General features: G+C 47.3%; 10 protein-coding genes and 1 non-coding gene across 11 annotated transcripts; 8 read left to right on the top strand and 3 right to left on the bottom strand.

Moving 5' to 3' along the window:
* The first annotated feature begins 25 nt into the window (after positions 1-25).
* On the top strand, positions 26-2,154 carry BDV38DRAFT_234052 (cytochrome P450). Its single transcript, XM_032053192.1, has 2 exons — positions 26-1,719; positions 1,797-2,154. The coding sequence occupies exons 1-2, from the start codon at positions 369-371 to the stop codon at positions 1,940-1,942; spliced, it is 1,497 nt and encodes a 498-aa protein (XP_031918861.1). The 5' UTR covers positions 26-368; the 3' UTR covers positions 1,943-2,154.
* Positions 2,155-2,635: 481 nt separating this feature from the next.
* BDV38DRAFT_277616 (CCCH zinc finger DNA binding protein) lies at positions 2,636-3,889 on the top strand (the record flags this gene model as incomplete). The annotated part of the gene is made up of 6 exons (XM_032058528.1): positions 2,636-2,713; positions 2,773-2,916; positions 2,982-3,029; positions 3,103-3,400; positions 3,463-3,782; positions 3,842-3,889. The coding sequence occupies 6 exons, from the start codon at positions 2,636-2,638 to the stop codon at positions 3,887-3,889; spliced, it is 936 nt and encodes a 311-aa protein (XP_031918860.1).
* An 811-nt stretch (positions 3,890-4,700) lies between these two features.
* Positions 4,701-6,769, bottom strand: BDV38DRAFT_293291 (permease for cytosine/purines, uracil, thiamine, allantoin-domain-containing protein; the record flags this gene model as incomplete). Its single annotated transcript, XM_032062206.1, has 8 exons — positions 4,701-4,729; positions 4,941-5,468; positions 5,551-5,600; positions 5,658-5,770; positions 5,852-6,156; positions 6,248-6,393; positions 6,455-6,644; positions 6,721-6,769. The coding sequence occupies 8 exons, from the start codon at positions 6,767-6,769 to the stop codon at positions 4,701-4,703; spliced, it is 1,410 nt and encodes a 469-aa protein (XP_031918859.1).
* A 583-nt stretch (positions 6,770-7,352) lies between these two features.
* BDV38DRAFT_293290 (isopenicillin N synthase family dioxygenase) lies at positions 7,353-8,547 on the top strand (the record flags this gene model as incomplete). The annotated part of the gene is made up of 4 exons (XM_032062205.1): positions 7,353-7,728; positions 7,778-8,436; positions 8,489-8,510; positions 8,540-8,547. The coding sequence occupies 4 exons, from the start codon at positions 7,353-7,355 to the stop codon at positions 8,545-8,547; spliced, it is 1,065 nt and encodes a 354-aa protein (XP_031918858.1).
* Positions 8,548-9,174: 627 nt separating this feature from the next.
* BDV38DRAFT_277612 (uncharacterized protein) lies at positions 9,175-9,996 on the top strand (the record flags this gene model as incomplete). Its single annotated transcript, XM_032058527.1, has 1 exon — positions 9,175-9,996. One exon carries the CDS (start codon positions 9,175-9,177, stop codon positions 9,994-9,996), a length of 822 nt encoding a protein of 273 aa, XP_031918857.1.
* An 844-nt stretch (positions 9,997-10,840) lies between these two features.
* Positions 10,841-11,553, top strand: BDV38DRAFT_93463 (uncharacterized protein). The gene is made up of 3 exons (XM_032064152.1): positions 10,841-11,097; positions 11,153-11,256; positions 11,324-11,553. Exons 1-3 carry the CDS (start codon positions 10,921-10,923, stop codon positions 11,361-11,363), a joined length of 321 nt encoding a protein of 106 aa, XP_031918856.1. The 5' UTR covers positions 10,841-10,920; the 3' UTR covers positions 11,364-11,553.
* Positions 11,554-13,840: 2,287 nt separating this feature from the next.
* Positions 13,841-15,113, bottom strand: BDV38DRAFT_93457 (aquaporin-like protein). The gene is made up of 2 exons (XM_032064151.1): positions 14,366-15,113; positions 13,841-14,300 (listed from the first exon to the last, which is right to left on the bottom strand). The coding sequence occupies exons 1-2, from the start codon at positions 14,990-14,992 to the stop codon at positions 14,067-14,069; spliced, it is 861 nt and encodes a 286-aa protein (XP_031918855.1). The 5' UTR covers positions 14,993-15,113; the 3' UTR covers positions 13,841-14,066.
* A 2,546-nt stretch (positions 15,114-17,659) lies between these two features.
* Positions 17,660-18,546, top strand: BDV38DRAFT_293288 (pectate lyase; the record flags this gene model as incomplete). Its single annotated transcript, XM_032062204.1, has 2 exons — positions 17,660-18,029; positions 18,102-18,546. The coding sequence occupies 2 exons, from the start codon at positions 17,660-17,662 to the stop codon at positions 18,503-18,505; spliced, it is 774 nt and encodes a 257-aa protein (XP_031918854.1). The 3' UTR covers positions 18,506-18,546.
* A 639-nt stretch (positions 18,547-19,185) lies between these two features.
* On the top strand, positions 19,186-20,482 carry BDV38DRAFT_234048 (putative short chain dehydrogenase). Its single transcript, XM_032053191.1, has one exon. The coding sequence runs from the start codon at positions 19,483-19,485 to the stop codon at positions 20,245-20,247; it is 765 nt and encodes a 254-aa protein (XP_031918853.1). The 5' UTR covers positions 19,186-19,482; the 3' UTR covers positions 20,248-20,482.
* A 290-nt stretch (positions 20,483-20,772) lies between these two features.
* Positions 20,773-21,766, bottom strand: BDV38DRAFT_293286 (NAD(P)-dependent oxidoreductase; the record flags this gene model as incomplete). The annotated part of the gene is made up of 1 exon (XM_032062203.1): positions 20,773-21,766. The coding sequence occupies exon 1, from the start codon at positions 21,652-21,654 to the stop codon at positions 20,773-20,775; it is 882 nt and encodes a 293-aa protein (XP_031918852.1). The 5' UTR covers positions 21,655-21,766.
* Positions 21,767-22,314: 548 nt separating this feature from the next.
* BDV38DRAFT_t30 lies at positions 22,315-22,386 on the top strand. The gene has a single exon. It is a non-coding gene; the product is annotated as a tRNA-Arg (tRNA).
* Positions 22,387-22,495: the final 109 nt, after the last annotated feature.

The following is a 22,495-nucleotide window of genomic DNA, read 5'->3' as shown; positions in this document are numbered from 1 at the left end:
AAATCGCGTTTTTTGATGACAATCTGGAACGTTGACTGGGGGGTTAGTAAGGGACGTTGGACTCTCTGCGCGTGTTTCTGTTATGCAAACTTTACGAGGCTGGAATGCAACCGAGTAACATTAACCCCTCTCTCAAGAATTACCCTTCTAGTCATAGTCATCAGGGTTACTTGGCACCGATTCTGCTTTAGTAATGTCAACAGTGATTGGTTGCACGTCATGCTGGCCTGATTCCGGAGAACTTGATACTCAGGACTTGCATCCCGTTGTCTGTACTCATGGACGAGGTAGGGCTTCATAAGTCACGACTGATGAATCTTCGCAAAGTCTAGGACTTCAACACTCGATAGGCATCATTTATAGCAATCATGACATCGGCTACCGCGATCGCGATCGGTATCCTTTTAGTGGCTTTGGTATACAAGTATATCATTCATCCGTACTATTTATCGCCAATCTCCAGGGTCCCCAACGCACATTTCACATCACCGGTTTCGAATAGGTGGATAGAAACGCAACGCAATGCAGGCAAAGAAGTCCTTACCATCTACGACTTGCACCAAAAGCTCGGTCCTGTGATCCGACTGGGGCCGGACGAACTGAGCGTGAACTCGCTTAGTGGCCTGAAGACAATCTACACGGGCGCATTCGAAAAGCATTCCTTTTACAGTGACGTTTTTATCAATTTCCAAACGCCTAATCTAGTTGGAATGCTACACAACAATCCGCATGCTCGTCAGAAGCGTATGCTCAGCAGGATCTACTCCAAGTCCTATCTACAGGAGTCGCGGGATCTGCGCGATATCTCCAGCATTGTTCTCTCCCAAAGACTGTTCCCAATTCTACAGCGTGTAGCCAAGTCCGGAGAGGCGATCAATGTGTTACCTTTATTCCAAGCTGTGGGGATGGACTTCACGTCATCTTACTTGTTCGGCACAAAGAATAGCACCACATACATCTTCCATCTTCCGGAGTGGCAACAATGGCTGGATGAGTATGAGAAGTTCAAGTACATGAGTGTACAGGATCGGTATATGGGTTTCATCGAAAGCTGGTGCCTTTCACTTTGTCGAAAGGTCGAGAATAACGATCAGCCGAATGATGTGCCTATCACCACGAATGCAGTGGTGTATAACCAGCTTCGTCAATCACTTGAGAAGGACCCCGACAACCGACCTCTCGAGTTAGCCATTGCATCTGAAGTACTCGATCATCTTGTGGCAGGCCATGAAACTAGCGGGATCACTTTCACCTATATGATGTGGGAGCTCTCTCAACACCCAGAGCTGCAAGCCGAGTTGCGCCGAGAGCTCCTCACGCTGACTCCAAATCTGAGAACTCTATCCGTCTCAGATGATGCAGAGGGCCTACCATCTCTCCCTTCGCCGTCGGCAATTGATGGTCTTCCCCTACTAGATGCAATCCTCCGAGAAACTCTTCGGTTACATTCCCCCGCACCAGCGCCATTACCTCGCGTAACACCGGCCTCCTCAACTGGCGTATCAATTGATGGCTACCACAATATTCCTGCCGGCGTACGTGTGAGCTCCTCTTCGTATTCTCTGCACCGTATCGAAGAAGTTTACCCTCAATCGTCGGATTGGCTCCCCGAACGTTGGCTTAAGCCTGCACCAGGCAAGATTCACGATATGCGTCGAGTGTTCTGGCCGTTTGGAAGTGGTGGGCGCATGTGTTTGGGTAGTAATTTTGCTCTGCAGGGTAGGTCAATCATGGTCTTCGGATGAAATTGTGCGTATCCGCTTCCACAGAACTGTACTAATCGAAGGATTTTACAGAGATCAAACTCGTAATGGCGGCGGTCTATACGAACTTTACGACTTCTATTGTTGACGACGAAGGTATTGAGCAGGACCATGCATTCATTTCCCTACCCAAGGGTCGCAAGCTTATGTTGAAGTTTACTCCTGTGCCGGAGACATGATCTGACGCATGGGAGGACAAAAATGATTATGGAATCAATTATGATTAAAGGAATGAGTGATATCTTTCTACAAGAATGATAGCTATCTTTCCTTGTTAACATCTGGATTTATGAGGATATGAAGTAGCACAATGACGATCATCATCTATTGTACACCCCGTATAGGAGATGCAGCAGGTATGCGGGATTATCCCAAAAAAAAAAAAAAAAAAAGGTCTGCCCTAGACCTTTGGTGCCTAATAGTTTCTCGGGGCGCGTGGAATATGTCGAAACACTGGTCTGCGTGAGTCCTTGCTCAGAACTCCGGTCAGGATGACCGCAACCTGGCCTAAGCTCACAGGGCGAAAGGGTCATTTCTTTCGTGCTGTTCTAGTGAAACGTGGTCTCGCAGAGCTTACTGACCAATAAAACTCCAGAAAATCTTTTTCTACGTAGCTTTAAGGTTACTCCCAACTGGTGAAGCAAAATGACCGTTGTGATGTGGCCTACGTTGTGTTACTCTGACGTGTCAATGCATGACACGCAAGGCCACCATATACCTCTGCTTTGCCTCAACTATACCCAACGCAGTACTATGTTTACAACTGAATTTAAATTGTACAATGTCTCTCTCCTGTACATCGAAAGTACAACAGCTGTGTCTGTTAAGTTTTCCGATATCCTGGTGACAGCTTTTCCTGGTAACTTGGCATGATGTTGGATCTGGATGATGTGAGGAGGCGGTATAGAGAGCTGAGCAGTGTTGAAGATAGTAAAGAGAAGATTATTGAGGTTGGTCCGAGCCTATATCCAATTCACCGCTCGTGTTAACTTAGCCTGATGGTATGCAGGAGCTATTCTCTCAAGTTGAGGAGCTGCAGAAAGATCTCACCAAAGCCCATGATGAGCTCGACAACTATAAGGAGCTTGCTGCGATGTTCAAGGACAAGTCAAACAAAGACAAAGAGGCATTGGAGATGAAGAACCGTGATCATGTAAGTTAAGTCGATGACGCCCCGTCTGCTGCTAGGGTGAGTCTGTCTAATACGATACCATTCAGGCTAGACTGAGCTTTGTTTCTGTCCTCGTTGATGGCGACTGTATGAATGTGAGTGTCCCAATCCTCTGTATCCCCACCCATTCCATACCTATTTCGTCGCTGACACTCGCTCGATTCTTAGTTTCAAGATTCTCTCATCCAAAGTGGATATGATGGCGGTCAAAAAGCTGTACAGCTGTTGAGGAAAGCGGTCGAAGACTACCTATTTCAACTTGACCCCGAGGCGAACCCCAGGGTCCAGTGTAAAATTCGTGTATATGCCAATGTGGGCGGTCTGTCAAAGACGTATCATGATACGAACATTGCCCCTGTCGACGGGACACTAGAGGCGTTTATTCAGGGATTCAACATGGAAAACGGTCTATGTGATTTCGTGGACGCAGGAAACGGAAAGGAATGCTCTGACGTGAAATTACGAGGTGGGCTATATATTCCCCGAAGCAAATGGCATACAGAGTTGCTTACTGGTTTTGTCTCTCAGCCCTATTTGAGCAAGATATCCTCGATGTTCATTGTCAGCGTGTTATATTCTGCGCGTCTGCGGACAATGGATATGCACGCGTGCTGGGACCACATCGGGAGTCCCACCGTATCTCCCTCGTCGAAGGGCCTTCTTTCGCACGTGAAATGAAAGATCTGGCGCCGCATTTTGCAACCACAAGTTTCCCAGACGTTTTCCGGTCGACAAAAATAATATCCAGGAGAGTATCATTCAGCAATGTCACTCCGCCGAGGACACCCCCTCAGAACTACGCTTCTGCTGTGAAAACGTCACCACCTCGGTCACAATCAGCGTCGGATGTGAACCGACGATCGCCTTCACCCCTTACTTCAGCTCGAATCTCTAATAGAAATTGCAGTCCCGTCCGGTTAGCGGTGTGCAAGAATGCGGCAGGTCAGCGTGTTGATCCCCCCTTGCGGTATTCCACCAAAGAGAACGTGGATTCCTTGAAACAACGCAAGTTGTGCAATCCTTATCATATTGTGGGCTCATGTTCCTACGGGGAAAACTGTAACCATGATCATAAGTCCCGGCTTCAGCCTCAGCAAGTAGAAGATTTGAGGTATATTGCTAGGTTGAGGGTCTGTCCGAGAGGCGTGTGGTGTGCGGAGGAAAGTTGTGTTTGCGGTCATCGGTGTCCTAGGGAGAATTGCCTGGGTCCTGGGTATAACGGGTGCAAATTTCCCAAAATCATGCATGGAGTTGACTCATCAATTGTGGCTACTACTTTGTGAGATCTTATGTCGGTCCAGGTGATGCTCAGGATACGATTTATTAATGATTGTTCACTGAATTGTTATCCGATACATACTATTTATCACCGATCAGCAACAACGTGATGTCATTTGTGTGTTACTGTGTGTAAGCATTAGGGATGCTATGCTCTCCTCCACAAGAAGGAAAGTGTGTTTAGCTAGATGATGTTCAAGTTAGTAGTCTATGAGGGAGCCCATTCAAAAGAAATAGAACCAAGACATCCCTACTACTTCAACGATTGTCACCTAGAGTCAGGCCCTTTTATAGCCCATAGCGGAACTACATCTATAGCTTGGAAGGCATATTTGAGCACAGCTATGACCGTTTGAGCACGTGCTTCGTATTATCTTTACATATCAAAAGTCAGACTAATAGTGAGAGTTGTTTCCTGTGGCAAGCAGGTCAGTATTCCCGTGACCAATCACGCGAATAGATTTCTAACATATCATATCAGTACACGCTTAGAAGTCCACAGAAAGCGTGCCTCGTACTGGTGTTGCATAAACTAGCCAGTAGGGGTAAAAGGACGATAAAAGAATGATGAGCCCAAAAATTGTGTTGTTTCAACTTGGTACTGAGGACACCCTTCTCGACAACCACAGTCCTCCAAAGACAAAAAGAGAGAAATAGCAAAAGACACTTAACGATATGGTTTGTAGTTCAAGCGATAGCCCGGTTCATATCTTCGTCTCGTTTGATACCTTCTGCAACAACGGAATCAAACGCATCACTCTCCCGCCTCGAGACATCAACACCATCAAAATCCATTGTAGTATCATCTCTGGCGGAATCATGCACATCGATATACTCTCTAGGTTCGCACCAGCCACGGGTTCGCACCATGCCCACGATAGGAAAGCAAAGGCATGTTAAATAATATCCAATGAATGCAATCAACAGTCCGGTCGGATACGAAACGTAATAGAACCGTTGAATAGATAACGGCCCCTTTACACCCAGCTGGTTCAGAAACCCATAAAAGCTCGGAGCTATTGAGAATAGATATACTGCGAAGGCACGGAAGTTGATTCCGCGCAGGTAATGGTAGCGACCCTCTGGATTCATGGTGTACATTTCTGGGATACAAAGCCGGCCTCGGCGGATCAGATAATAGTCGCAGAGTAGGATTCCTGCAATGGCGGAGAGAAAGATCTGATAGGAGGAGAGAAACTTGATGAAAACAGCGGCTGACGATAGTAGATACCACGGACAAATGGCGTAGGATAGAACTGAACTCAGAGCTAATTAGCAATTATAGCCTAGTTGGGATTTTGCCTAAGGGTCGCTTGCCTGCGCATATGAAAACGGCACGCTTGACGTTGAGGTACTTGGGAAGCAAGGCTGCTATATCATTTCCCACTCTATATGTGAATTAGATCGTAGTGAGTGACTGCAACGGGAATATATATCAAACTTACGGTATGGAGTTCTCGAATATATTGGTGAAGATAGTTGAGTAGACAAAGCCAAGAGAGATAAAAAAGCAACCCGCTCGGTTCCCGGCTGTATAGCGATCACCTTCCATGAGACGCTCGAGAATGTTAATAGGGTTCCATATAAGCTAAAGCGGCCAGGTCAGCTATTAATGAGTGACATTCGTGTTGAACCATACCTCCCCAAATATAGGCTCACTGGTAGCAGCTATAACACAGCCCATGATGGCAATAATAAAGTTAGCCACAGGAAAGCTGAACACTTGACCCAAGATAACATCGTTCGGTCGTCTAGCATATCGCTGAAGATCGGCAGCATTGGAGACGAAGGTGGCAACGCTTGCGAGCCCTAGCCAGAAGAACTTGGCAACCATCCAGGACTTTTCGGTACCGTGAATTGTTGAATGCGACCGAAGTGTCTGCTTGGAAGATCCAGATAAAGACAGTGTCCAAGCCAGCATAGCGACAGTGGCACTATAGTAAGCTACTACTTTGATATAGACTAGTAGCCTCATCTTGGGTATAGGGATAAATAGAAATGCGCAGTTGACGAACCTAAATAATGTCAAATTTACCGGCAAAGTAGAAGATGTCCACCATGGAAGGATGCAAGTACCAGAACACGGAAAAGCATATCATTCCTGCACTGGTAAGGGCAGACTTAGAGCCCATGGTATTAGGAATTCTAGCCATCGACGGGGAAATGGAATGCAGCAGTACACTAGGCGAGCTGTTATTAGCGATGACCATAGCTATGTATTCAAATAGCAGGACCGGCATACTTCAGGCACTGCGCACCCTGGACAGCATTGACACCGTTCCACACAATGGCCATTACTGCGCGGTTAAACGTAGGCCAAAGAGCCCCAAGTGGACCCCAACTAGACCGACAGAGAACCGGGAAAGGGATACGATACAAAGCACCAGCGCGACCATTCAGAGCCATGAGAATGCCTGCCAAGATCTGTCCCCCTAACTGACAGATAATGGACTCCCACATAGACAATCCGACCGTCAAGCCGGTTGAAGCAGCGTAGAGATTACTCACATTTCCCGATGCCGAGAACCAGAAGGCTAAGTAAGTGATATGAGTCCATGTTCGATCTTGTACCCTTGTTGGCCTTATCGAGTCATTGTCGAGAAATTCAACCGTCCGAGGGTTGCCATCTCGGTCGACACTTTTCACGATCAATCTCTCGTGCAGTGTAGTTAGGAGTTTCATAGTGACTTATACAGGGAGATGAACCTGCACAAGGTAGTACCCAACCTTACAAGGTATATCATCAAACGGACAGCTCCTACAGACTAATTTATAGCTACTCATAGCCAGCCCACGGAGTCAGCCGATGTGCGACTTGTTACTCTTTTTGAAGTGGTACAAAAGGAAGATAACCCCCGCGGATGGCGCATCAGACAAAGAATCTTCCAAATCACCGGATCTTGGATCCTGATAAAGCTCCAAATATGGCAGGGATAATTTCTTGGGTCAACCAATGTTTGGCTTGGGTTAGGTCATGGCTTATCTCCCCCGCATGAACTGCCGTGGCCACTTCATCGGCGATTGCCGAGTTGGCGTTGGGTATATATACCATCATATCAAGATCAAATTAGCCCAAGTTCAACTTAAACGTTCTTACGATAGCTCTCTTATCTGAAGTTATTGGCTCCTATGACTAAATCATGACTACACAGACATACACGCAAATCGAACTCTTGAGCGCCAATGGCACAGTGTTGCGCCGCGTGTCAACTGCGCCCCCCAGACTGCCAACAGATGATGAAATTCCAGTCATTGATCTGGCACCCATCGATGGCACTCTGGATAAAAGAAAGGCCTTGGCTTCCAGGATCAAAGCGGCATCCGAGAACACAGGCTTCTTTTATGTTCGCAATCATGGGATTCCCGAGGAGCTAATTCAGAATTCGCTGTCGCAAGCAAAGACCTTCTTCAACCAGCCACTAAGTCAGAAGATGAAGACTGATTTTAGTGCCTCGAAGGTTTCGGCTGGTTACCACGGAGTGGGGAGCACGCAGGTCAATCGGAAAGAGACGAGAGGCAAGTCATTCGCTCATGATCCCTCTTCCTAGCTAACATTCGAAGGCAGATCTCAAGGAGACTTTCTCGATGAGATATGACCCAAGAATTGATCCAACTTGCACTGACCCCAAGAGTGTTCTTGAACAAGAAGGCAAATCTCGCGACGATGGCGACTATATCTGGAAGGGAACTAGTCATCTCCCAAAATTTCAGGAAGTGACTGTTTCCTTCTGGCAGAGTCGCTTGGCATTGGCCCGGAAATTGGTCCGCATTTTCGCTCTCGCGCTCGGCGAGCGAGAAGACTACTTTGATGGTGTCACCAGTCATCCGGGTGCAGATGCACTTTATATCCACTATCCAGGAGTACCAGATGTTGCGGCCGACTCAAATATTGACGTTGGCATTGGATCCCACACCGACATCCAATGTTTCACTCTGCTCTGGCAGGACAACTCCGGCGGCTTGCAGGTACTGTCTGCCCAGGATGAGTGGATTGACGCCCGCCCAATTGAAGGAACTCTCGTAGTCAACATTGGGGACTTCCTTCAACGCCTCTCGAATAATAAATTCAAATCTACAGTCCACAGGGTATATAACCGTCAGCCGGACTCACGCTATTCGATGCCGTTTTTCTTTGGGTTCAACCCTGAGGCAGTCTGTAAGGTTGTTCCATCCTGCGTGGATGATGGGCATCCGCCTCTGTACGAGCCAATCTCATGCGGTGAAGTATGCTATGAGTATTCTGATCAGTTTGTTACTTCCTTGCTAACCCTAGTAGTGGCATAAGGTGCGATTGGCACGTTCTCGGGTTTATAGCGGGGGAGAATAGCATGTTAGAGAATGTTCAGTCCTTTTCAGTGGTCTAAGCAGCATCACAGCAATCACATTGGATTTTGTAAATTTCTTTTGGCTACTATTACACGATGGTCCCGCGCAAATGAAGAATGTAAAATCATGTGGGTAAGAGCCTTTCTTTAGGAGGTTCAACGTCAGGGTGAGTGGAGTGTCTTGCTTTACTCTCTCTTATCGTCAACGATTTCCTAAAAGCTTCTCTATGATCTTATACTGGGATTCAACATGTAGACTGGGAGTTCAATTCAATTCTATTTCCATTTGCTGCGAATTCCTAAGCTTACCTTTTCGCTGAAAGCTATGCTAATTGAAACTGACATTGACCAGACCAAGTTTGACAACTAGAAGGGATTAACGAACCAGGTTCTAAGGGACCTGACTCAAATCGACGCGCTTTGATCCTGGACACCATTTTAAAGAACCCAGACTTGGCAGAGGCAACGCTGAAGTCCAATGGAGAGCACAGACATCGTCACCGTGCCCACCACATTTAGGCTGAGAGCGGCAACCCCACTCTGTATATTACTGTCCGAATATCCGTACTTCGTACGGCCCCAATAAATAGACCTGCCCTATTTACTACGCGCGTCTCCATCCATCCAGGCCATCACAATGCTGCCGCACGGATTCACACTCCTGCTGCCACTCATGGCAGGCGGTGCCGCTGCCGCTAACAACAACAACACCAATGTTGCTGGTCCTGATGGGGTCATGGAATTCGACCTTGTCTTCCCGCGCAACGAGACATATGCGCCTACGCAGTACTTTCCTCTTGTCCTGGCTGCCCGCAATGCCTCCGCCGCCTGGCCGAGCGGCATGATCCTCAGCATGACTATTTGGCCTGACAACGAGGATACGCCGCCCTGGAATAGCAGATTCAACTTCCCTGCTAAAGGCCACACTTCCGGTGCGCCGCCCTCGGAGCCATACTTTGCCATCGCCGGCACCAACTTGACCAACGGCACTGACGGTGGCTTTACTGTCATCTGGTCCGTGGTGCTGCAGGAAACGTGCAGGGAGGACGATCCGAACACAAAATCATTCTCCTCGGGCGAGTACAACGTGCGCTTTACCACGAAGCTTGACGCTCCGTTGCCCGACATTGAGGAAGCGGCGAGTGCTTGCTCAGAGAGCTCGCTTGCGCTCACCCCACGCGCTTGGCTCAGAGAGGGTGCCTGTCCTGTACTCGATTCTGGCTCGGTGACTCCGGCGGCAGCAGAACCTTGCGGCCTGAAGCCTCTCGCGCAAGAGCTGGCTGCCAACGTATCTACAGCCATGTTGGATCTAATGAAATGTTCCGAGGGCACTTGGCAGACCATACAGCAGCCTTGCCCTGCCAAGGAAGAGAACATCGCAGGAACGCCGCGGTGGGGATGGGGTCCTGGGCTGGTATGGGTAGCGACACTGGCCGCGGTTGCATCTCTCCTTCTTTAGACTCTCCACGAATGGATAGCTGGCATGTTACTCAACTCAGTAGTGTAGTTAGTAGGGTCCATGGGAAATAGGTCAAAATTTGAATAGCCCTATTTTGTCCCTAGTCATAATTAATGCATTAATTACTGAGTGGATGGTATAGGTAGGTTAGGGTTACCGCGGTGCTTGCAGTATCCTCCACCCCATGTTGCCTCGGTCTCCGTCTAGGCAGTGTACGCACGTAGGCTAATGCTTGGCCAAACCAAAAAGGTCCGAATGTGTCGAACGGTGCTTCATACATACATACATACATCTCTAGTTCTATACAGCCCTAGCTGTAGTCCACCTTGCATGGGGTGGAACGGTATCCTGCCCTTAAACTATGATTCTCCATCCATTCATCCACGGGTGTGGTCCAGGTCGCTGTGCCACAAAGGGCCCCCTGGTGAACACAAGGTGTCAGTGGTGGCGGAGGATTTGGACCTGTGGTGGTGAAACCAGCCTCTTCACGAGTCAATACGGGAAGCTAGACATATTTCAGGAGCGCTACAAAAGCAGCCCTTCAAGAGAGAGTTTTTCTTCCAAATTGCTGGCTGATAGTTTGGTAGCCTTTGTGAATACGAGTGAGGCTAAGACGATCTGTCGATCGTGGTCCAATAGATTTAGCGCTAGCAGATGAATAGAACACCTTAGGAGAAGAAAAAGGCTTGGCTTGTGATGTCTCATTCGATATTTTCCACAAGATTTAAGGGGTCATGCCGCCTCAATGGCTTAGCGGGGGCTGTGTTTGGTATTCTTTCTGGCACTGAAGATTTCATGAGAATCATACCCCTATAAATACTGCAGGCGATTTATCTGCACAACTGGACTTCAATCATTATTTTCAGAAGATCTAATACCCACCACGCATCATTCTTTCTCCTTGAAACCCTCTGCCACTTAAACATGTATCTCTCCAAGATAATCTCCGTCGCCCTCCTGACTGCCCTCGCCAGTGCTGCTGCAACACCTTCCAATCTTGAAGCACGCCAGGAGAGTGCATGCCGCCAGGCACAGTCTGGGCTCCAGCAAACATCTCAATATTACAAATCTTTGGCCGAACAATGGAATGGCAGCGCACGAGTAAGGGTCTAGTTCAGACTTTGGGTATATTTCATATCTAATATACCATATTTAGGAGGCCGTGATACGGCTTAGTTCTCAGTTGGACGCTGAGACTACCAAAGTTGCAGATATCTGCGCCAAGCTTGCCGAGGCAGAGAAGAGCGCACATAGCTCTTAGTATGTCATTTCTATCGTGTTCGCTATGATGATTGAAAGTTACACCAGCTAATGGCACGGTGATTAGCTCCGATGCTGAATCCAACATAAGTGATAAATTCTCGTAAAGCGGTGGTATTCAGGCGCAAGGATACGGGTGGCTACTAGAAGGCCCACAGAGGGGGATATAGCAAGTCTAATGTGCGAAGAACTAGCGGTTCCGAAATTATTTCTTTACTGGCCATTGTTCTAATGTACGCATAGTAATGTTCTACGAGAAGGAAGCCCTCAGGGAAATTAATATGAGCTCTATTATGTCGAAACTTTCAATAGGGACATATATTGTAGCCCGCCTTGCTCGTATGGCTGTCAATTCTTTCTTTGCTTATACCTGGGTTTAGAGCTTGAACCTGCCATGTTCCTGTAGGCTGGTTTACTTGGTTTACTCTATTTTCGCATAAATTGCATAGAGCAGCTAGTTCAATTTATTGGTCAAGCTTGTGGCTTGCCCAATTCATTCAACTGTTCCTTAGATAGAAAGATCAAGCTTAGAGAGCCCGCCAAAGTGCATATAATTTCATAATGCCAGACAAACAACCAAGTCGACAAATGTAAAACAACATTGAATTCCACAGCCTCTTGAAATGCAGTACATCGACTACTAATCCTGCAAGCACGCGCTGGAGGATAGTGGTAATCTCGATGGTTATAGTACTATGGAGATAGATTAAGCACCCATGATCTTGTCCAGTTGACTGCAACCCCCAAATAAATACCAAACCTGCCCCAAGTTGGCATAAGTACAACCTCCATTTCTCCCGGGCCAGCAATAGCGGGCACCCCTCACAGGCCCCATTCAACAGTCATCGTTACTGCACATGCAAGAAAAGGCAAGACAGCGATAGCATCTGTAGCCGAGTCGAGCACAAGTGGCCATGCAGATTGGTGCGGTGCACCATCCTTGAAAACCTGCAAAATTCGAGTCTAGCGCGGAAGATCAATATATGCTCGGATGCCTATGCGAAGTCTTGTCCTAAATACATACCAAACTTGATGGACAAACCCTTTTCGGGAAATGAAAAGCCCTCCACAGACCCACTGTGCGCAGCAGGTGTTGCTGTTGGTGTCCTCGTTACGGCAGAGGCACCGAGGCTGGCGCAGGCAACAAGGATAAGTGAGGGCTTCATCTGAAGATACTTTTTAAAGTTCTCGACAATAGTTTAATAAGGTCTCCTCCCACCTAGTTACTTCTTTATGGCTAACTTTATAGCAACAAGGGGTAGTTTGCTTGGGAAGGAGCCCACTATTTATACCCTGAAGCAGTAGCTAGACGCCTGTGCTAGGCGTTTTGAGCTGCTCAGGCTAAAAATACGACATTATAGTCGTTTTTCCCATGAACCCAGCATGCTTTTACATCAATGTCATTATATCGGTTCTGGGCTTTTCTTCAGCTATACAGATCAGGAAATGTCTCATACTAAAAAGCTTGGTTTACACGGTACATTCGCTCTTGAACGCCCCCAAATCGTAACACGATTGAATATTCAGCTCATTAAAGTTACCGAGAGCAGGGGTATCCCATTTATAGTGTCCTTGTTGTCAACTGCTGCGCGTGAGACAGGGCTCCCGAAATAGTGGTAGAACAGCCGTAGGAGGGAGCCCACAGTGTCATGCGGTATATTGCAACCGCCAAACGACATGGATACAGCGTAATATCAATAGACTGTTTTGGCCAGGTTACTTGATGCAGCCAGGTAGCATTTCCGCTGTCAAGCATATTGACCCGTTTGTACAACAAGATGTATTTGTGGCACAGTACATGGGAGTATATCAGACTGTGTACGACTAACGATAGCTTCTCTGCGCCATATGTTTCACTGAATTTGTGTATACGGTTGTTTCCTCGCTGGGCTTATCTATCACTACGGATTAGACGGCATTCTGACATCGGCCGAACTATGCACTTGAAATATCCCGGAGCTTCCCCAAAACATGAGATGTCACAAACCGGACGACGTTTGTGCGACGAACCCAGTTCATTCTGCGTGGCAATCAAACTAAGCTCTACAAACTCAGATGGGATAGTAACACTGCTGGAATTGACAATTTTGTGCATTCATATACATATCAATGAATAGTTTATGCTACAAGCACCCATATCCCGAAATTCGAAGTTCGTGTGGTTGTATTCCAGAATTCCGAGTTCATCTCACATACCAGGTTTGTTGATGTGAGTGAGCTACAAAAGCATAGGCAACTGCATAGGCAAGAACCATTATTAAACCGGCAGTTGCGAAGAGATTGTAGGCAGAATACTATTCAATACGCCAAATTGACCAGAGTCATACAGGGCCGTATAGCATCCAGTGTATCTGTAGGAGTACGTACGTTGGTGCCTCTTTCGGGATCAAGTTGTCCATTGCATAATCGGCATGGTGGAAGAGATTCCACAGTAGGGTGTGATGAGAGGCCTTGTATTGGTGATACAGCACATATGGACTACATGGACTTCTCCTCCCGCTTCAGTCATACGTTCAGGACCCTTGGGCGTTGTTCCAACCTACACTGGAAAAAGCTCAGACGTAACACGTACACAAGCGTGTATACACACAAACGTATGTTCAACGATCTAATTCTCTAGCTTCATCTATACAGCAGCAGCATACTTATAAAGACTGAAACAAATTCAAGTGCAGTATCATCCATAAAAAACATCATGTCGCATCATGAGAGAGATACCCGATCAATACCTTGTTCTCATAATCACCCAAACCCCCGTTTAAATGACACGCCATTCCTTCATCGCTACGTTCACCGGTCATATAGCTTACTCAGTCCAGTCGGAGAGATCCATCCCGATCTCCCACTTTGTCGAGAGCATCCGTAATATGAGAGCCCTCCCCCTCGTAGAGGAGAGAGTCGTAGGTTGCAGCCCCCACGATGCAGCCAATAATTGGGGCGAACAGAGGGACGACAAAGTAATAGTTGGCTGCAGTGAAGACCTCTCTACCATAGATAATGGCAGAGAACAGCCTCGGACCGAAGTCTCTCGCCGGGTTGATAGCCTAGGTAATTAGTTTAGTCAACTATCCAAGTACTCATTGTACTCCAATTCCAAGGAGGCACGTACATATCCGGTCTGCCAACCCAAAGAAGCACCGATCGCAAGCAGGAGTAGAAAACTGGAGAGTTGGGGAGAATAGAACCGAGGAGCATTTGACGGGTCTGATATGGTAAGACCTCCAAACATAAGCACCGCTGATCCAAGCACTTCGTTAAAGGCAGCCTCCCAATTCGACCCCAAAGTGGAGGCAGGATAAGTCGAGAAGATGCCTGCCGAATGGTGTCCCTGAGGACTCAAAATCGATCCACCTGGAATGGTATACTCGGGATCCCAGGACTCAATGGCCGACCGGTAGTTGATGTACACAAGGGCCGCACCAACAAAACCACCCAGAAACTGGGCGAACAGTTTACCTGGCAGCTTTTTCCATTGTCCTGGTGTAGGACGAATGAGGGCCGTACATATGGTGACGGCAGGGTTGATGGTGGGACTGGGATCAGCAAGATAGCCGGAGATGCAGACCGCAGCTGCCCAGGACATGTTGATAGAGAGCCAAGTGCCATACTGATAATCCGATAGGAGACATTGTGCGACCACTCCATCTCCAAGGACAATCAGGAGGGCTGTTCCGAGGAATTCGGCAGCATATGGTTTCAGGACTCCCCGAGGGAGGCTAGACATGTTGAGAAACATCTTTCTCGGCCCGATGAAGCGATTGACACTCGGGAGAAAGAAAAACAAAGAGAAATAGAGATGGGAGGGAGGGGAAGCTGAAGTCGATGGAGTTGACGATCTGCAGATTCGCTGATTTCACCGCCCCCAGTCGGGTAATCCGAGATATCCACCGGAATTGCCTAATACGGAATAGTGTTACTCTCGCGTGATGGACGCGAGAATGAATCCTCTTTTTTTTTTTTTTTTTTTTTTTTTTTTATAAAGACTCAAATCGACTGAATTTGGGCTCTTCGGGAGTCAGTTATATAAATCAGGTATTTCAAGTGGTAAACACATATTTATCCTATTCTATTCCACCACACTGGACTCGTGGAGCCAATCAGGGTTTGCCGTGCGTCATCGTGCAAGGGTCCCCAGTGGTGGATCATTCTGAACAATCTGAGCGTCCAGGCCAGTGTTGCGAACTTGCGAGACGTTTAGTCAATGCTGCTAATCTCTTCTTGGCATGAACCTTGAGTATAGCTTAAACAGCTACTTCCAATGAATATCGAGGTGCGCCGAAAAGACTCTATAAATATTCTACATTTATTCTCTTTGCTGACTTGTATCATGAAACCCTACTTTACCTAAGCGTGCTAACGAAATTCATCGACTACGTGCTCGCAAAGCACATGGGAACTAACCCATGGAGCTCTCTGTTTTAATTTTTTTTATCTAATTACCTCTACTCATGTCACCACAGAAGCAACAGGTATCCCGTGGCATTGACCCCTAACGCAGATTGATCAAATATTTAAACCTGAGAAAGCCCGACTGTCCTGCTGCGGTTATAAAGGCCTCTCGGCTACGTTAACCTGTTATTATAGGTTATCTCGAGTGAAAGAAAGCCCTGACTTTGTTGTATTAATGTTCCAGGAGTATGAGGAGTGGCCTTCATGTAGAATACCATAGCATTTTACGTATTCTTTCCATGATGATGTGGAGAGTGTCAGCTTGTGAGTAACGGTGGATGGTATGGTCCAACCTCCTCTGACAATTCAGGTGGGTGGTAACAGCAATGACAAGGACTTATTGCCTTCCACAGAATTCAGATCTCTGAGGGATGAACCAATGGTAAGTGGCTTGGGAGCTGGCTCCTCTTGCCATCTTTTTCTTTTTTTGACCAATCTACGCCTGTCCCATGATAAAAGTCGTATCCAGTAAAAGCAGCTGTCAATGATCATCAGAACATACTTGAGATTGACACAAACCTGAGCCTTTGGTGTTGTTGTTAGGCATTTGCCCGGTACGCCAGGAGTCTCGGTAAATATGGAAAACATTCATAATGATGCGAATTGATCCATACATATAAGATGGTAAACACGTGCAAGTAATTGGCTCCTCCTTATGAGCACAATTTCCGGTGTGGGCTATAGAGGAACTGCAAATACGCGTGGCGTCTTGCGACGGACCGATTGGTTATCAGCATGATGCTAATTGTACAAGTCCACAATATCACGGCGATACCACGGCGAATTAACAAATTCCCGCGCAGGAACCTGCGGATGGCCCATTAGGCCCTGGACCATGCATCCCATTTAATCCTATTTATTCCCCGAGCCGACTTGAAACATAAGGTTGGCTTGGCAATTCTTGGAATCTCTTGGCTCACTGTCGGTAATTTGACCCTGCGGGATTTGGCCTGCGGTTATCACCCATTCCCGATGATATCAAGGACCGGAGATCATTGTAGGTTAGTAGTTTGAGCAGTATCAGAGCACTCTTCAGACATCTAAAGCTTATGTCAACAAAAGAAAAATAACAATTGGCCCATAGACTTTCTGCAATCGCGGAACGTCTCTCTCTGCGGCAGGACTTCCCGCTTGTCCGTTCCACGGTTACTAGTAGTTTGACGGTGGAACTAATGCTCGTACCGCCGTCTCTAGTAGCTGAGCTTGCTGCGCCACAGAGAAGGTTCCGTTAGAGTGAAACAAGCAGGGTCTCTAATATAGCTAAATAGCCAAAGAAGTCCATTAGAAGACCAGGGCTCTCCCCCGTTATTCCCAATCAGGCAGACCATGCCGCAACCCATATTATAGCCCTTGATTGTGCGAGGCCTATCGTTACAAGACTTGGCAGGAGTTGATCCGGGATCAGCCCGAATCAGGAGTCAAGTCCCTTTGGATTATCTCACCACACGGACCCGGAAATTACCCTTTAGACACTAACTAACTATTGAGGGACAAAACTACTGACACATTACCACCAATCGGATGTCCGGAGAAAGCCCAATTGTCGCGGGCTGATACTCAAAGAAGCCTTGATCCTTCCGCGCCAAACAGACCGTGCCAACTGAAAGGTCGGCAAATGCTCAGCGGATGTAGGCTCGAGTGGAGACCCCATCCATAGACCCCATCCAAAGAGCTCAGGGTCGTGTTCTAGTGGACTTCTAAGCAGAGCTTCAAGCTGACCGCTGTTTCGCCTTTACACCCAGTTTTTCAACCATACCGTGTGTGGTAAATTGAAACAAGACATACCAAGACCATTAAATTGTTCATTCATATGTGAACATTCAATACTTGGGTCTGGATACCCCTAGAAGAAGTATAAATTCTTCATCATTACCCTTCTCAGAATCTTTCAGACAAGCAGAGCAGCAATCAAATCAAACTTCTTTTCGCTATCAGCCATTCCTCGTATTCCACCATGTACCAGAAACTTCTCCTCGTTCCCCTCCTCCTCACCTCGGCTCTGGCCAGCCCTCACGATGCTTCTTCGCACCAGAGGTTCCACCAGCTGAACGAGCGCGCTGCATTCCCCATTCCCGCTTCCAAGGGTAGCCAAACCTTTAAGGAACCTTACTACGTCAAGGGTACCTATGATGGTGGCATGAAGACCTTCGGCCGTGGTGTCAAGTGTTCCGGTCAGAAGGAGGGTGGCGACAAGGACGCTGTCTTCATCGTCGCCGATGGTGGTATCCTTCGCAATGCCATCATTGGTGCTGACCAGATTGAGGGTGTGCACTGCGAGGGTTCTTGCACTATTGAGAACGTCTGGTGGCAAGAGGTCTGCGAGGGTAGGTTCATTCGCCATCTCACCTCTTCTCTCTCCTATTCATAGTGTTCAACAAACTGACCAACATGTATAGATGCTCTCACCTTCAAGGGTACCGGCAACGGTGTCCACAAGGTCATTGGCGGTGGTGCCCAGGGTGCCGATGACAAGGTCATCCAGCACAACAGCGGTGGCTCTGCCATCATCCAGGACTTCACTGTCCAGAACTTCGGCAAGCTGTACCGCTCCTGCGGCAACTGCAAGAAGCAGTTCAAGCGTACCGTACAGATCAGCGGTGTCAAGGCCAGCAACGGCAAGACTCTTGTCGGCATCAACCCTAACCTCGGCGACTCGGCCACCATTGACGGCTGTGCTAGCAGCATTAAGGAGATCTGTGTCGAGTACCAGGGTACCGACAACAACGGCAAGGAGCCCAAGAAGGTTTCCTCCGGCCCCAGCAACACCTGCAAGTTCAAGGAGCCCCTGGCTAGCTGCTAGATCATGTGGTTGGGGAACAGGGAAAACCTAAAGAGGTGAAGGTCTTAGCTGTGGTCACAACACTATTGTATTTTTAACTTCTCATTCGTTCATTATTAGTTAGAATCATACATTTTATAGACCGAAACACTTTAATAATTCCTTAAACATTCCCCACGTCGGGGGGGGCCGACCAAATTGCGTCCTTGTATAGTCTCGCAATGCGTTCTTGAGCTACGTAGAAGGGGTCTATAGGACACAGCAATTGCGAGTCCATCCAAGTCCAATCTAGAGCGCTCACAATAGGAGTAAATTTTAAGTGGCAAATAATCCAGACATGTCATATCCATATATACTTGCGATTAGTTACCAACTGCCAGCCATCCGTCTTGTATTTGCTAAGTGCAACACATTCCTTCGCTAGGAAATCCCAATTTGGCGAGACTTATGAAGCCCTTTCGTATATGCAAAGGTGCTACATAACTAAACACTCTAGCAATTATCAAATGAGGACCCGAGGCCAAAAGTTTTCTGAAATGCCAAGATCCAACAACAAAACAATCTTCCTTTTTCCAACCCTTTGCATAGAAGTACATCGAAGATTGCTTAGAAATATAGCATCACTATCGAACACGACTAGTTATATGAGTCATATCACCTTGAACAGTCTTGTATTTATAATCAAGGTTACCAACGATCGCGGTGATTCTGCTAGCAGCTAAGCGTTTTCAATTACAGATGCCAAGCGTGAATACGAGGCCCATTACTTGGTACGAAGCACGATGTCGTTCCCTTGCGATTTCGCTAGAAATCATGCATAGGGCAATAGGGAGCTCCATCCAGCCCGCAAGGTATAAAAGTTAGACTAAGGCCAGGGAATAAAGGGAGCAACTCAATCGAGGAAACTGTCTATCTCTAGCATTACCAACGACTCTCCAATTACTATTGACGAAGTCTACTTTCTTGATCTTTTGGCATTCTTTACGAAAACAAAATCAATGGCATCATACTCGGGCAAAAACGTGGTCATAATCGGTGGTAGCCATGGGATCGGTCTATCAACAGCTCAGCTTCTGGTTGACGAGGGTGCAAAAGTCCTCGTCACCGGTCGTAGCCTTGAACCCATTGAAGCAGCAAAGCAACAGCTGAAAAATAAGGCCGAAATTGTGCAGTGCGATATCACTTCCACCGCGGCCATATCTAATCTTGTTCAGACGGCGCAGTCCTCTTTCGGTTCTGGACAAGGCATTGATCTTCTGTTTGTCAACGCTGGTTATGCTTCTTTAGAGTCATTCGCTACAGTATCAGAAGAGTCTTTCCGACGAACATTCGACACTAACGTGTTCGGTGCTTTCTTTGTCGCGCAAAAGCTATCCCCTCTCCTTAAAGATGGCGGTTCCATCGTATTTACCACCTCGGTCGCAAATCAGGTTGGCATCCCTGGCATGGCGACATACTCCGCCTCGAAGGCTGCCGTCCGGTCGTTTGTGCAGACATTGGCAGCCGAACTGGTTAGTCGAAAGATCCGAGTCAATGCGGTCTCCCCCGGTTTTGTGAAGACCCCAACTATGGGTGTTGCAAGTGCCTCCAGTGATGATCTACGGGAGTTCGAAAACCAGGGTGTCCAGACTACACCCCTAGGTAGGATTGGAGAGCCGATCGAGGTCGCGCGTGCCGTTTTGTTCCTCGCTTTCGAGGCTACCTTCACGACGGGCTCGGAGGTGACACTTGATGGTGGGCTGGCGTTACTGAAGGCACATTAGTGAGACATTGTTGAACCTGGGCGAGGGAACGCTACTGTGGGTTTTACTATACGTATGCTAGGTAATGTATAGATAGAATGAAGGTATTACAAAGGCCTAGATATCACCTTTGTCTGTGATCATCTTCTCAAAATTAGATCGTGAGCAATCAATTGTCATCAATGCCAGCTTTCCCCTCCACTGTATATCTCAACGTTATCTCAACGTGAGAGCTGATAACCAGGGTCATTTAAACATTTTTTCAAACATATACACCATATTAATGTATGAGCTATCAGAGATAGGTGGGCGTTACATCCTATTGGCTCCACCGTGTCTTGCACATCTCGCCTTCGTGAAGTCAGATATCCAAGTTTGTCGTCACCTTCATTCTGGGCAGCAGATTAGGAGGGGCTCGCTGACCAAAAGTGGAAGTGTAAAGTAGTGACCTAATAGAATAAATGGTTTATTTGCTATATGCTACCATAAAGTAATAGGATGAACAACGAAAATAGGTTTAGCACAGCATAGAATGCTAGAAATCCATCAATCCAAAGTCTTCTCCACCTCAAAGTATTCAATCAGCGCTGATAGATCCTCGCCCCTATGCCCCCCACCCACTGCTTTCTCTATCAACGCTTTAATTGGAAGGATCATCTGCGACGAAACCCCCTGCTCCTCGCCAGCTTTGAGAATGTTTTCTACCCCGGCCAATTGCATTCCCAGGTTAGACCCCTGAGTGGTGTAGTCACCCTGGTCGATCTGTTTCGCGATAGAACTAAGATATCCCATCATTGCCGACAACCATGGAGTTAGAAGCGGCAATAGCCCGGTAGCGGTAGTACCCTTCTCGGACTTGACCAGAGCAACCGCATGCAGAAACCCGGAGAAGAGACCGTACATTCCCGACAACAGAGCTAAATCATGCAGAGAGGCAGATCCTGCATCGGTACCGAGGAATTTATTCATTCCAAGGAGAGATAGGTAGCTTTCAATACTCTGGAATAGCTCAAGAGACCCTCCACTGTAAAGCAGGACAGCGAGCGGAGAGCCAATCATGGTGGGAACAGCCATAATGCCGCCGTGGATGTAGTGTGCTCCGTGGGAGGTGACAAAATCTGCGAGTTTGCGAGCCTGGTTTGGCGTCCCATTGGTAAGGTTGACAATAATCTTACTGGGTAAAGCGTGAAATGCATCCCGTAGAATGTCCTCGACAGCTTGATTGTTAAGGAGGCACATAATGATGAGATCACTGGCGTCTAACCCTTCCGAGATTGTAGAGGCTAGCTGGGCACCCTGCTGAACGAGCGGAGTTGCCTTTGCAGAGGTTCGATTCCAAACGGTTGTTCTGTGACCATGTTCGAGGTACTTGGCTGCGAGGGCCGTTCCCATGGCTCCGAGTCCGAATATGCTTATGTGCTTAGACATTGTAAGGTATGGATGATTGTGTTTGTCTCGTTGGGAGGCTGGAAGTAGACCATCATCACAGACCCGTTTGTATTCACACGGTTCTTATGAAATCACTATCAGTGCATCTTGCTGTGACTCAACGCTGATTTGAAATCAATGATTAATAAGATTATATTGTCCCTGCTTCCAGGTAGCTCAAACTCCTATATCGAAGCTCGTATTCGAAACTTGGCAACAAACCCCAATTGAGGCATGCCACGGTTCCGAGGTAGGAGTTTCCAGTTGTCTTCTAGCACTAGCTTGATCAGACGTCGTTCGTTGTACGTCCTTTCTGGAGGTGAGAGTTAGCCTATGCGGATTTACTACATTCATTGGCTAGCTATAGAGAGTAGGCCCTACGAGGCATGGGTTGCATATATATATTTTGGACTTTAAGTTTGGCTTTCTAGGCCCATCAGGCAAAAGCACCTTAAATAGTACCACCAATCTAATTCCAAAGCTGTTTTCAAGGTGCATAGTAGCTGTATCATGCTAGGCTCCGGTTCATGGTAAGGTTACTATCTTTGAAGGACCTATAGATGTCAACCTCTTCGGGGAACATTTGCATTATCTTGGGCTTATTTTTAATAGATATTTTAGGGATATATTATTAATTAGTTGGATTAGCAACCAAGAACTGGCCGGCTGGCCCAATGGCAAGGCGCTTGACTACGAATCAAGAGATTGCAGGTTCGATCCCTGCGTCGGTCATTCTTTTTGCAGTTTTTATTGCATCTGTTTCCACCCCAACTTCATCACGACACGCATAAACACTCGCATCAAATCAATCGCTCGCATCTAACTATCACTAATTAATATT

This window comes from Aspergillus pseudotamarii (assembly GCF_009193445.1).
Source record: "Aspergillus pseudotamarii strain CBS 117625 unplaced genomic scaffold BDV38scaffold_3, whole genome shotgun sequence".
Lineage (NCBI taxonomy): Eukaryota > Fungi > Ascomycota > Eurotiomycetes > Eurotiales > Aspergillaceae > Aspergillus > Aspergillus pseudotamarii.
This window is presented reverse-complemented; position numbering and strand designations above follow the sequence as displayed.